Here is a 14195-nt window from a genome sequence, read left to right as displayed (position 1 = left end):
AATTAAGACTATCTTAATGTGCTCATATTCCTACTTACCTTTGACCTGACCTGGCTTTGTTACTTTTCTCTTAAAATTTATCATTTCCATACAAAGTATATTTTCTATTGCTTTTCAGCTTGTAAAAACTATGTCAAAAATCCACTTTGAACTCTTCAATTACTATATTTTAAATTGTTCTACATTTCATATAGTTTTATTTGTATTTTGTTTATATATTTATTTACATTCATTTGTGTTTCTGAACCCAAATGTCATTGTTTGGTTAATGGTCATTAGCATTAGCATACATTTCTTCATATGCACTTATATAATAATTAATCTGTGTAAATAAATGAGAATAAAATTTCTAGGACACAGAATGTATGAATGCTACAAGGAATGTTATATCCAAAAGCCAAGGTCATTTCCGAAGTTAGTAGGTTAAATCAATTCTATCAGATGAATTTAAGAACTCCTCCTAATTAACATTCGCTGTTATTCCCAGAATCTCACATCGGATGTTTTACTTCAGAATAATTTGGAACTGGAGTAAATGGAGAAAACAAACCAGTCTGAAGGGTCTGAATTCATTATTCTTGGTCTTTGTGACTCTTGGGAGCTCCAAGCCTTTTTCTTAGTGATATTTTCTTCACTTTATTTAACCACCATTTTGGGTAACATTTTTATTGTACTCATAATCATCACAGACCTTCGTCTCCATTCTCCTATGTACTTTCTGTTGGCCAACCTCTCATTCATTGACTTCTGCCTTTCTTCAGTCACTACACCTAAGATGATTATAGATTTCCTCAAGGAAAAGAAGACGATCTCCTTTGGAGGGTGCATGTGTCAGATTTTCTTTGGTCACTTCTTCGGAGGGGGTGAGATGGTACTGCTTGTATCAATGGCTTATGACCGTTATGTAGCCATTTGTAAGCCACTCCATTACTCTAGCATCATGAACAGACATATGTGCATTGGATTAGTGGTGGCATCATGGATCATTGGCTTTGTGCATTCAATCAGCCAACTGGTTATAATTGTAAATCTTCCCTTCTGTGGATCCAGAGTTTTAGACAGTTTTTTCTGCGATATTCCATTGGTCATCAAGCTAGCCTGCTTGGACATCTATGTTCTAGAAATTTTGATAAATGCTGACAGCGGGGTGCTAGCAGCCGTATGCTTCATTCTGTTGCTGATGTCCTACTCCCATATTCTGACTACTGTCTGCCTTCATTCTAAGGATGGGGCATCCAAAGCTCTCTCTACTTGTACTGCCCACATCATAGTGGTAGTATTATTTTTTGGGCCCTGCATCTTCATCTATCTGTGGCCAGTCAGCATAACATGGGTGGACAAATTCCTTGCTGTGTTTTATGCAGTTATCACACCTCTCCTGAATCCAGCCATTTATACTTTAAGAAACAAAGAGATTAAAAATGCTATGAAGAGGTTACAGTGCTAGCAAATGAATTCCAGTGAATATTTTAGGATTTTTCACTATTAGAATATTAACTTTGGAGTTCCTAAAGTAATCAAACTTTTTCTTTTACAATAGACTACAAACATTCTTCAATTGATGGAACTTGTATGCAGTGCTACTTAAAAAGATCTGTGTCATTTAAATTTTGCAAATTTCATTGATCACTGTATAAAAATAGTTTTCTGTCTATATAATAATGCTAATCTTTAAATTCAGGATCTTGATTATCTCATGTGAAGATTCAGGTTAATGCAAATTACTTGTACCTATTACAGTTGGAGCTGCTACTTCAACTCTCATTATACCATCACAGAACCCATTATTAAAGCATGAGACAAATCTCTAAATTTCCCATTAATCCACCAGATTGAATCTCTGATACTTGTCTTAGAGTGTTTTGGGATTCTAGAGTTGGTCTGTCTCAAGTGGTTATGACTGGAACACATTCTTTGTCATTTTTGAAATAGTCTCTTTTCGTGCTGAAGTATTCTTGCAATTTTAAGTGTTAAAATTGTAGAATATGCACTAGGCTATTCTAACTGCTTGCTAATACAAACATATCCAGGAGACAATACTATGCTCAAGTTGCCAGGCCTAAGGGAAAGGCCTAGCAGAGACCCACTCTTGAACGTTCTAATTATATACCCAAAGCATTAAAAAGTTATTTACTATAAAGGCTTATGGGGAGGGTAACACTCATATTGTAGGGGAGGGGGAGAGGTTAGGGGGATGTTGGCCTGGAAACCAGGAAAGGGAATAACAATTGAAATGTAAATAAGAAATACCCAAGGTAATAAAGATGGAAAAAAGAAAAAAAAAAGAAAATAAAGGCGAGATATGGACAGAGGGGCAAAAAAAGGAGCTCAATACAAGAAAATGTCATTAGCATCTAAACATAATTATAACATTTAAAAAATGTCATTAGCATCTAAACATAATTATAATATTTAAGGATTTTTTTCCTCCATTTTTATTAGCTTGGCTATTTCTTATTTACATTTCATTTACACATGATGGTCAGGGGGTTTCCTGACCATCAGCCCCCTATCCCGTATCCCTCCCCATCTATATGGGTGTTCCCCTCCCCATCCATCCCTCATTAATGCCCCACCCATATTCTCCTGCACTGGGGGTCCAACCTTGGCAAGACCAAGGGCTTTCCCTTCCACTGGTGCCTCAACATATGCAGTTGGAGCCTTGGGTGAGTCCATGTATAGTTTTGCTGTAGTGGTTTAGTCCCTGGAAGCTCTGGTTGGTTGGCATTGTTGTTCTTATGGAGTCACAAAGTCCATCAGCTCTTTCAGTCCTTTCTCTAATTCCTCTAACAGGGGTCCTGTTCTCAGTTCAGTGGTTTGCTGCTGGCATTCGCCTCTGTATTTGACATGTTCTGGCTGTGTCTCTCAGGAGAAACCTATATCTGGTTCCTGTCAGCATATACTTCTTAACTCCATTCATTTTATCTAGTTTTGGTGGCTGTATAAATATATGAGCCATATGTGGGGCAATCTCTGAATGGCCATTCCTTCAGTCTCTGCTCTAAATTTTGCCTCCCTATCCCCTCCTATGGATATTTTTGTTCCACTTTTAAAGAAGGAGTGAAGCATCCACATTTTGTTCATTCTTCTTGAGTTTCATGTGGTCTGTGCATTGTTTATCAGGCTTAGTAGTTCTCTGGTGGAACTTTTGGGGTCACTGAATTATACTATCATATAATCTGCAAATAGTGATCTTTTGACTTCTTTCTTTCCAATTTGTATCCATTTGAGCTCCTTTTGTTGTCTGATTGCTCTGGCTAGGACTTTGAAATCTATATTGAATAAGTAGGGAGAGAGTGGGCAGCCTTATCTAGTCCCTGATTTTAGTGGGATTTCTTCAAGTTTCTCTCCATTTAGTTTAATGTTAGCTACTGGTTTGCTGTATATGGCTTTTACTATGCTTAGATATGGGCCTTAAATTCCTGTTCTTTCCAGGACTTTTATCATGAAGGGGTATTGAATTTTTTTCAAAGGCTTTCTCAGCATCTAAAATGGTCATGAAATGGTCATGTGGTTTTTGTCTTTGAGTTTGTTTATATAGTGTATTACATTGATGGTTTTCCTTATATTAAACCATCCCTGCATATCTGGGATGAAGCCTACTTGGTCATGATGGATGATTGTTTTGATGTATTCTTGGATTCAGTTTGTAAGAATTTTATTGAGTCAATATTTGCGTCGATATTGAAAAGTGAAATTGTTCTGAAGCTCTCTTTCTTTGTTGGGTTTTTGTGTGGTTTAGGTATGAGTAATTGTGGCTTCATAGAAGGAATCTGGTAGTGCTCCATCTATTTCTATTTTGTGGAATAGTTTGGACAGTATTGCTATGAGGTCTTTTATGAAGGTCTGATAGAATTCTGCACTAAACCGATCTGGTCCTGGGCTCTTTTTGGTTGGGAGACTTTTAATAACAGCTTCTATTTCTTTAGGAGTTACAAGGTTGTTTAAATGGTCTATCTGTTCCTGATTTAACTTTGGCAGCTGGTATTTGTCTAGAAAATTCTCCATTTCCTCCAAAATTTCAAGTTTGGTTTAATATAGGATTTTTAGTAGGATCTGATGATTTTTTGAATTTCCTCTGATTCTCTTATGTTTCCCTATTCATTGCTGATTTTGTTAATTTGTGGAGACTGATCAACAATTAAAGAGTACGATCCAAATCTAGTGCCCAGAACTGATCATCCTAATCACTTGTAACTCCAATGCTAGGAGATCTGACACCTCTGAACTTTTAAACACATCCACTCACATTTGGATGTGCATTTACACACACACACACACACACACACACATACACACACACACACACAATCTCTCTCTCTCTCTCTCTCTCTCTCTCTCTCTCTCTCTCTCTCTCTCTCTTACACAAGGAAAGGAGGGTTAACAGTGTTGAGCTACTGCCCCCATGTTCCAAGGAGAGGTATACCTCCCAGATCAAGTCCAGTATTGTGCCTTCTGCAGGCCAGAGGGCTCTAGTTCTTGATAACATTGTATTGACCCAATGGCTTCTGGTTTCATCCATGGAGCTTGCTAAAGAGATATAATGTTTTTCTCCGTTCTAGATTGCTATGAAGGTAGTTCACTCTCCATCAGAATCCCTGAACTCCTCTCAAATCCTGAGTGGATCATGGAATGTTTCCTGCAGACAGGAATGTTGTAGCAAACTGCCAATACCAGAGGATCAATTGTATTCTCAAACAATTATACTCTTTTACCTAATTTTAAATCTCTAACAATTGTGCTTTTACCTAAGGTTAAATTTGCTTTTGACAGCAGGTTCAATTGCCATAGCCAGATTGCTGGTTTCAACCTACAAATACTTCTCACCGTTTTCTTTCTTGCTTTTGTAATTTGTGTGCTGTTTTAAGCTTTTAGTCACTTTTTAATAGTTTTTACCTTCTTCCTACATTATATCCTTTATCTTTCATTTATGTTTTCTTAATTGCAGATTTGAATTAATTCTGTTTTTTATTCTTTAAGTATTTTTAATTATATTTTAGACCATATTATAACTCTACATCATTTCACCCCTTCTATCAATTCCCTTCAATGTCTCAGATATACTCACCACTCCTTTTTCAAATTGATATCCTCTTTCTCTTAAATTATTGTTATAACATACATTCATACACACACACACACACACACACACACACATACTTCTAAATATATAAATGAAATGTTGCCATTTCTTATAACACTACTTGTTACTACTTGAATCTTATATTTTCCAGGAGGACAATGTTATTGGCTAAACAGTTGATATGCTCTTTCATGGAGAAGTCTTTCCAATTCTAAGTACTCCTCAGTCATGTGTAATTCTTTGTCAGGAGTTGAGGCTTCAAGGACTTTCTCCCCTTTCATGTTAGCAGGTCTATTGCTACTGTTCTTGTTCATGTGTGTCAGTTCTCTGAAATTTCTAGGAGACACTTTCTTGAGGAAATCTTCTGTTCCTCTGCTCTTACAGTCTTTCTGTCCCCAGTTGTGCTATACTTGAGTGCTAGTTGCAGGGTTCTAGTGCTGATATATTAGTTGAGAATGGTTTCCGCAACACTGTATTCTGATCAATACTTTTCTGTCCTGGATTCCATCTGTTGCAAAGAGAAGTTCTCATAATGAAGGCTAAACACTAAATATTTAAAAATAATTAGAGATTATGCTGATTTAATAAAGTAGTGTTTTTATGTTCTTCCCCAAGATCTATAACTTGGCTAATCCAGCGCAGTTATGTAGGTTTCTAGTACAAGGCATGATTTCTCTTTTGTTGAGTATATTTTAGCTCCAATTAGAGAGTTGTTGGTTAATAGTGAGTTATGTGCACCACTACTGTGATAGGATTATTATGCAGTGCTTGTATTGTGGTTCATGTAGTAGTACTGTTGGTTATTGCCATTCTTTGGAAGCTTCATAATTTTTGGCCTTCTGGTACAATGAGAAATAGTCTTCAGGGAGATTTTCAGATCAGTTCCAGATTAGGTCCTCTTGGTTTCATGTCTGAATGCATGGTGACTTCAGCCATAAAATGAAGACCTTTATCCTTTGTGTGTGTGTGTGTGTGTGTGTGTGTGTGTGTGTGTGTGTGTGTGTGTCTGTGTGTGTCTGTGTGTGTATGCATGTGTTCTTCTCCAAGAATAACAAATGTGTGTCGTTGGTGGCTATGAGTTGATAGGTTGATATTAGAAGGCTTCTTTAATTGGTGTCCTTCTTATACACTGAGGGGGATATTTCACTTGAACCTTGAACCTCACCTATTGGGATAGTCTAGGTAACCACCATGTCCCAAGTATCTCATGTCTCTACCTCCTACATGAATGGATGATAGATTGGATCACTCGTCATGTATGTAAATCCTGGGGATAGAACTCAGGTCCTCACATTTATGAAGTTAGATGATTACCCAGTGATTCATCTCCTTACATTTGCCCTTAGATTTCAGAAAAACATAACAGTTTTCTTAGGATCCACTTATTCCTTTACAGATATTATTAAATATGTGACTATGCTCCTTTCTTTAGTTCTTAAAATAATGCTTGCCTTTTGTCTTTCTTCAGTTCTAATGTTCATTTACACACAGATCACTGTATTTCACATTGTTTTAATTAACTTTCCTAATGATCTATGTCTTTTATATCACTATAGCATAGCTTATATTTTTAAAGTTTGTTGTAAAATCTATTTATCCTTTTAATTTTTCCAGGTTTAAAAATTCATATTTTATGATTTTTCCAAATTTTATAACAATTTTTTCTAAATTGTTGGTTTAAATTCATCATGTTTTGAAATCAACTTTAAAGTTTTCTGTCTTTAAAATATGGATAAATTATTCTTTTGTTTTTAATTGTTGTTTGGTTTTGTTTTTATAGACATGATTTATCTCTATAGTTATCGTGGAGCCCACTATGTGGAACAGGCTGGGCTTAAACTCACAGAGTGCTGTGCCACTAGTAACTAAATGTAAATTTGGCCTTATGTTCTCATTATGCTAACTCTAACAACTGAGTTACCTGTTTACTAATATTTACTATTTTTTATTAATTGTATTGCATGTATCCCTGTTCATTCTCTTGTTTCATGATGATTTTATGATTCTAACACATTTTATGGGAGAATAATAGATATCTCATTTGTATTATGACTGAAAACTTTATAGTTCTGTCTGTTGTTTCATATAGAATGGATTAAACAGTCATAATGCTTATCTGATTAGTGTTGATCTAATTTCATTCTGGATTTTTATTGGATATTTTATTTTATTTACATTCTAAATGTTATCTCCTTTCCCGGTTTCCCTCCAGATCCCCCTCTTCCCCCTACCTTCCCCTGCTTCTATGAGGGTGTTCCCCATCCCACCTAGCCACTCCCATCTCACTGCCCTGGCATTCACTTACACTGGGAAAATCAAGACTTTACAGGACCAAGGGCTTCTCCTCCTATTAATGCCAGTCAATGCCATCCTCTTCTACATATGTGGTTGGAGCCAAGGGTCCCTCTATGTGCACTCTTTTGTTGGGGGTTTAGTTCCTGGGAGCTCTGGGGGGTCTGGTTGGTTGATATTTTTGTTCTTCCTATGGGGTTGCTCAGCTACCTCTGTTCTATCTCTAACTCCTCCATTGGGTTTCCAGTGCTCAGTCCAATGATTGGTTATGAGCCTCTGACTCTGTTTTCAGTCTAGATTTTAGTTTCTAAGTTACTCAGTATCACAACATACTTCTTTAGGGTTTCTGCTCATTATACACGCCCCACCTACTTTTTAATTATATGTAAAATTTTTCTTTCAATGTAGTCCACACTAGCTTCATACACATATTTACTCCAAGATCGATTGCTATAAATTCATATTCCTCTTATTTTTCTGAATTCTTCCAATTTTTGTCTTATTTTGTCTTTTTCTTTTCTTCATGAATGATTATATAGCTGTAAATCACTTTTTGAAGAAGAAAACTGAGCTGGCTGGGCATACATAAAAGAGTTTACTATATATAATCACAGGAAATGAACTGGTACCCACAATGAAACATCATCACACACTTGAAAAGGTAATTATTAGAACCTTAAGAGATTGAAAACAATTAGAAGGAAATCGATAGAAAAATGCCCACCCAACCCCCAATAAGACTAGACAAATTCAGTTTAGATTTCTTCCAAGTCTTTAAAGAAAAATAAATCTATATCATTTGAATCATTTAATGGCTCAGAAAAAGAAACAGTACTAATGAATTAATTATAAACCCAGGACCCCCGTTACTTCAATACTGATAAAAATACAACTATCATAACAAATCAAAATCACAGAAAATAACTTCATTGAGCACAAATGAAAAAATTATCATTAAATACTTACAATTCAAGAACATATAAAAGAGACTATTGACCATGATGAAGTTGAATTTCTTCAGAGATATAAGGATGGCTCACCATACAGAAGTCAATACCCATTATCTATCAATCACATAGACTCATAGACAAATTAAATACAGAAAATGCTTTTGAGAAAATATAACAACACTGTATGAAAAAGAAAAATAATTTTGATAATATTAGAAATAGAGGGAACATACCTTAATTTAATAAAGGCTACATATGTCAAACTTGTAGCCAACATTATAGTAAATAGTGGAAAAATTGAACATTAGGAAGAAGAGAAAGGTATCTACTCTCTCCACTACTGTTGAGAACTGTTCTTGAAGTCTTAGCTAGACCAATATAACAAGAGAACAAAATTGTGTGTGTGTTTGTATGTCTGTATGATAATAATGACATTTTTCACAGAAATAGAATATATATGTATATACATGCAATTATGAAAGAAATGGCATTATTTAAAGAAATAGAATATGTGTATGTATGGAATTAAATGTATATATAGATATATTATGAATTAAATGATATTATACACAGAAACAGAAAACTATTTGAAGATTTGTATAAAATCAAATAAGACTCTCAATGGAAAGTGAGAATAAACAATCCTGAAGGGTTTATTCACCATATTTCATATTACACAGTTATAGTAATAAGAAGGAGCATGGAAGTGGCAGAAAAATCAGACACATTTATATACGGGATGAAACAAAAGACATACATGTACACATAATTACATATGTGCAATACATAATGTACACATAATTATATAAATTTGCAAAAATGTACATATAACTACAACCACCCAGTGCTTGATAAAAATGCCACATCAAAAACTTGAGACTATGTAACATCTTTAAATAATGATTGTGGGATTTTACACATATTTTTCACCCTGCACAAAAATCAACACCAAATGGATTAAAGAAGTCAATGTGAGCATTTTTGGCTACCAAGAATTAAAACTGTTTTAAATTCTGTTTTACTACCTTTGGAATGGCTATCATAAGTAAAAAAATAGAGTAACAAATTCTGTGAAAGATGTAGAGAATGGTAATTTTTATTGTTGTTGAGGGTATAAACTAATATGTAAATCATAGAAAGCATTGTGGAGATTTCTCTAAAATATATTGAAATAGAACTTGCATGACTTTCTGATCATGTACCTAAGGATACTTTGGAGATCATTGTATAACCATGTTTACTTTTATTCCAATTTAAATAACCAAGAAATGGAGTCAGACTGGATGTGCATCTACTGTTGAATTAAAATGTAAAATTTGGCACATATGCAATATGAAAATTTACTATCATAATGGGTAAAGTTATGAAATTTATGAGAATACTAATGGAACTAGAAATACATTTAGTAGGAAACTCCATCATGAAAAGGAAATTATCACATTCCTTTTCACATGTATGTCATAGTTTCTAAGCTTTAGATTTAGGTGGGAAAGATCTTGCAAAGAGACTAGAAGACTAGCAATGGGGCTGTGAAAAGACTCTCTCAGAGTTGGGGGAACACAGCATGCATCTGATATGGAAGTGTAAAAGGGAACGCTGAGAAGAGAATGATTAAAGCAGGAGGAAGGGCAGGGCTTACAGGAAGAAGTGGGGATGGAGGGAGGGTCCCTGAACTAATGGTACTTCAAAAGGCTTATACTTTATGTTCTTCAAAAGTAAAGTGACATACTAAGACCTTGATAGATTGTAACCTCTGTGACTGTTTAAAGCTGTTTATAGATATTTACTGAAAATTCCAGTGTCAGGTATAGGCTATTTTTAATACATTATTGAAAAGGAAGTCTTCCTAAGCTCCCAAACCCTTACAGGCAGTTGCCATTATAGTTGGTTCACCACTATATATAGACAGCAAAAGTTGCTGAAGACACCACTTATCTCTAAGGAAATAAAGAAATTAATCTTGGGCTAGTTTGAAACTTCCTTCCTGATGGCCACTCCTTTATAATTCTAGAGTATCTTATGTAGTTTTTCAAGAGATAGTGATCATCACCAATTTTAGTCAACTTTCTACCATGTATAAAAGAATATCCTAGTCCAGAAATATACCTCACTATTACAATAGTGACAAGTCTCCCATGGCAAAGATCAGTCACTTTCTGATTGTTTCTATGTTTGATAAGTAAGATGGAGTTCATATTTGTTTCTTTAACCCTGATCAAATACTATGACTGGAGAAGGTATTAGGTCTTACCATTGAAGCAACTGCTCTTGTAAATGGTCATGATATGCCTTTCATATTGCCTTTTAAATAATTATGTTTTTGCTATGTAGAACAATGTATACTTTAAGCTTATGTCAGGAAAGATAACTTTTGTAATAAACAACAGTGGAACACAGATGCATAGCTGGTAAAATACTGACAAGAAATGAAATGTGATTGACCAGTGATAATTAGAAAGAAAGATCATATCACCTACTCCAGGACCCAGGGATATATAAGACAATGGGGTCAAGGAGAGAATGTATGCAATGATAAAGGGTAGATATATGTGTAATATTGACATCTGGTTATAAAAGGACTGAGACATTGAAAAACACAACAACTATAACTGTTTTCATAAGATATCCTCTAGGCTTGGCCTATTCGTACTCTGTCATGGAAGGAGTCTCTTCTTATCGTGGTCACTGCTTACTGACCTGAGGATTTATAGCATGACAAAAACTGATAAGGAGAGACATTTTCTTCAGTGGTATAGCCATTTTCAAAATGCTCATTCTCCTATAAATAACCTACTAAAACCCATTGGGTAATAAGAGAAATTATGAAAGCAGAAAAATGGCCTGAATTGGGAAAATGAATGAGATTAAGAGGTAAACTAGTTTGAAAAGAGACCATAGTAAGGACTGAATACAATTAAATAGCTTATGTACATCTGTTAAAATAAAAGCTCATTAATACATATATGTAATATATACAAGTATAAGATTAAGATAATGTAAGCAAGATGGTAAAACTGAATGGTTTTACAATATTAGCAGGAATGTTAATTAGGACAATTTTAATAGAAAACTTTATGGAGGTTTCTCAAAAAGTAATAAATTTAACTATCATATAATTTGGCAACCACATTTCTGGTTATATTTGGTATTTATATCTACAAAGTGATTTAGATTCCAATGCTTAAGGGGGTTTAATCACTGTATACATGACATGAAAACATTGTAAGTGCATATCGATTGGTCAATAAAGAAATTGTTCATTGGAGCTAGAGAGATAAATCAGTGATTAAGTGCATCTGTTTTTGTAGGAAACATAGTTTACATTTCTAGTACCTATTGTGGGGCTTCCATATATCCTATTTGAGGTTCACTAATAAAGACATGGAGACATCAATATAGTTTAAGGCTGTTGACCTTTTGTTGGAGCAGACTCTCAGCTACAGTCTAATTTAATCTCACTTCCCGGCTACTGCACGCCCCACTTATGTCTGTCTCTTTACGTCCCTGCTTCAATTACACCCATGCTTCTGTCTTCTCTTGCCTGGTTGATCTGGTCTCGTCCAAGCACAGCTGCCAGCTCCTTATTTTGTCAGAAGCCACATTTCAGTCTGAATCAAAAAGTAGCAGGACAAGGTTTGATACACTTCTTTGGGTCGCCCTTTGGCTTGGATGAGTCCTAATAACCTCCCCCATAGCAGTGAGCTTTTTATTTCAGAAAATTATATTTTTGGTAGGTGAGGAAAGACAAGCTTCACATTTAGAAAGCTGGTAATGGACTATTTAAAGAAAATACCAAGTACTCTTCTTGCATCAAGCTAAGGAGGAGGGCGACCCTGTAGGAGGACCAGTAGTCTCAAATAAGCTGGAACTCCAAAGACCACTCAGATACTGGGCCACACACCTGGCAGCATACAGCAACTGAAATAAGGACAACAACACATATACAGCAGAGGATTGCTGGATTTGTATTCAAAGAAGATGCACCTCAACCTTAAGAGAATGGAAACCCCAGGAACTGGGGAGGTCTGGTAAGGTGGAGAATGAGAGGGTGGGGATATCCTTTTGGAGATGGGGGAGGATGTATGAGATGTGGGTAGAGTGGTTGGGAGATAAAATCTGAGCAGTAAAAAGAGATGAAAGAAAAAAAGAAGAAGAAAAAGAAGAACGAAAATGCAGGGACACACCTTCACACAATGTGGGGAAGGCCATCTCTACAGGTAACAAATTGTGGCTTATAACCATCCATAACTCCAGTTCCAGAGGATCTGATACCCTCTCTGGCCTCCATTGTCACTGTATGCATGCAAAGAATAGGATAGACTCTGGCCAAACAGAGATACATAAAATAAAATAAGTTCATATTAAAGATAGTTGATTTCTATAAAATGGATTTTTTCACATATTTTACAGCATATAGATAAATATGAGGGGGCTATATTAATTTAAAACATCAGACACACAAAGATAAAAACAATTATATAAGGTTGTTTACTATTTGAGTGTATGGAACACTTGCTAGGTAGTACATTTTGAGGCTTATTCAGGACATTTTCCTAAAATGCAGGAGCTGAACACTTAGTTTCCTCATTGCCACCTTCATGTCTTTGTTCCTCAGTGTGTAAATGGCAGGGTTCAGGATGGGTGTAATCATGAAGTCCAGAATGGCAAGGAACTTATCCACTGGCACTGTAGGAAATGGCCACATGTATACAAAGATGCATGGTCCAAAGAACAAAACTACCACAGAGATGTGAGCAGAAAGTGTCGAGAGGGCCTTGGACAAATCTCCTGATGAATGTTTCCTCACAGTGAGCAGGATAACAATGTAGGAGATAATCAATAAGAAGAAGGTGCCAATAGAAATGATGCCACTGTTGGCAGCCACCATGAACTCCATTCTGTAGTTGTCCATGCAGGCCAGCTTGATGAATCTAGGAAGATCACAGTAAAAACTATCTATCTCATTCGGACCACAAAACCTCAAATGGACAACAAAACCAAGTTGGATCACTGAATGCAAAAATGCAATAATCCAAGCCCCAGATAGAAGCAAAATGCAAATCCGTGGGTTCATGATGGTTAAATAGTGGAGGGGTTTACATATGGCTACATATCTGTCCCAGGCCATGACTACCAGCAATACCATCTCAGAAGCCCCAAGGACATGAATGACAAATATCTGGAAGACACAACCATGGAATGAGATGGTATTGTGCCCAGACGACAAGTCAGAAATCATCTTGGGTACAGTTAAGGTGGAAAAACATAAATCAATAAATGAGAGGTTTCCTAAAAGAAAATACATAGGGGAATGTAAATGTGGGTCCAATGCTAGTGTAAACACAACAAGGGTATTGCCCAGTACGATGGCTACATATAATACCACAGAGAAGGCAAGGAAGAAATGTTGTATTTCTTTAGATTTTGAAAGTCCCAGAAACACAAATTCAGAAACCTTGGTGTAATTTATTTCATTCATTAACCTTGGTTATATTTCCTGTAATAAAAAGCAAAATTAAAAATTATAAAGTAACAAACGACAGGGTTAATAGGAAGGAGGTGCCTACAATAATAGAAAATCTTCATCCTAACTTAGGAAAGCCTTTGGCAAACACATGGATTTTCAATTAATTTAAAAGGTATTCAATAACTGGGCAGATAACATGGAGACTGTATGTACAAATTAATTTGGTCAGGTATAATGCGATATGCAATAAACACAGACTCTTCCTTCACTGTTCTGTCTGCATGTGATGTGAATATTAAACATCCTATTACACTATGTGCTTCATTTTATGTTAGTTGTGTAGATAGGGATCAGGTGCTGGGCGTTTCTTAAACTTACACCTTTGACACATACCACTTTGGGA

At 35.6% G+C, this 14195-nt stretch overlaps 2 protein-coding genes across 2 annotated transcripts; one reads left to right on the top strand and one right to left on the bottom strand.

Annotated features, from left to right (window-relative positions):
• Positions 1 to 535: 535 nt before the first annotated feature.
• On the top strand, positions 536 to 1447 carry Or4k35 (olfactory receptor family 4 subfamily K member 35). The gene has a single exon (NM_001000366.1). It carries the CDS (start codon positions 536 to 538, stop codon positions 1445 to 1447), a length of 912 nt encoding a protein of 303 aa, NP_001000366.1.
• Positions 1448 to 12865: 11418 nt separating this feature from the next.
• On the bottom strand, positions 12866 to 13804 carry Or4f53b (olfactory receptor family 4 subfamily F member 53B). The gene has a single exon (NM_001000615.1). It carries the CDS (start codon positions 13802 to 13804, stop codon positions 12866 to 12868), a length of 939 nt encoding a protein of 312 aa, NP_001000615.1.
• Positions 13805 to 14195: the final 391 nt, after the last annotated feature.

Source organism: Rattus norvegicus, chromosome 3, assembly GCF_036323735.1.
Source record: "Rattus norvegicus strain BN/NHsdMcwi chromosome 3, GRCr8, whole genome shotgun sequence".
Lineage (NCBI taxonomy): Eukaryota > Metazoa > Chordata > Mammalia > Rodentia > Muridae > Rattus > Rattus norvegicus.
The sequence above is the reverse complement of the archived record's forward strand: the minus strand, read 5'-3'. Positions and strand labels throughout refer to the sequence as shown.

Coding starts and splice junctions, on each gene's coding strand:
- Or4k35 (NM_001000366.1), top strand. CDS start 536: ATGGAGAAAACAAACCAGTCTGAAGGGTCTGAATTCATTATTCTTGGT.
- Or4f53b (NM_001000615.1), bottom strand. CDS start 13,804: ATGAATGAAATAAATTACACCAAGGTTTCTGAATTTGTGTTTCTGGGA.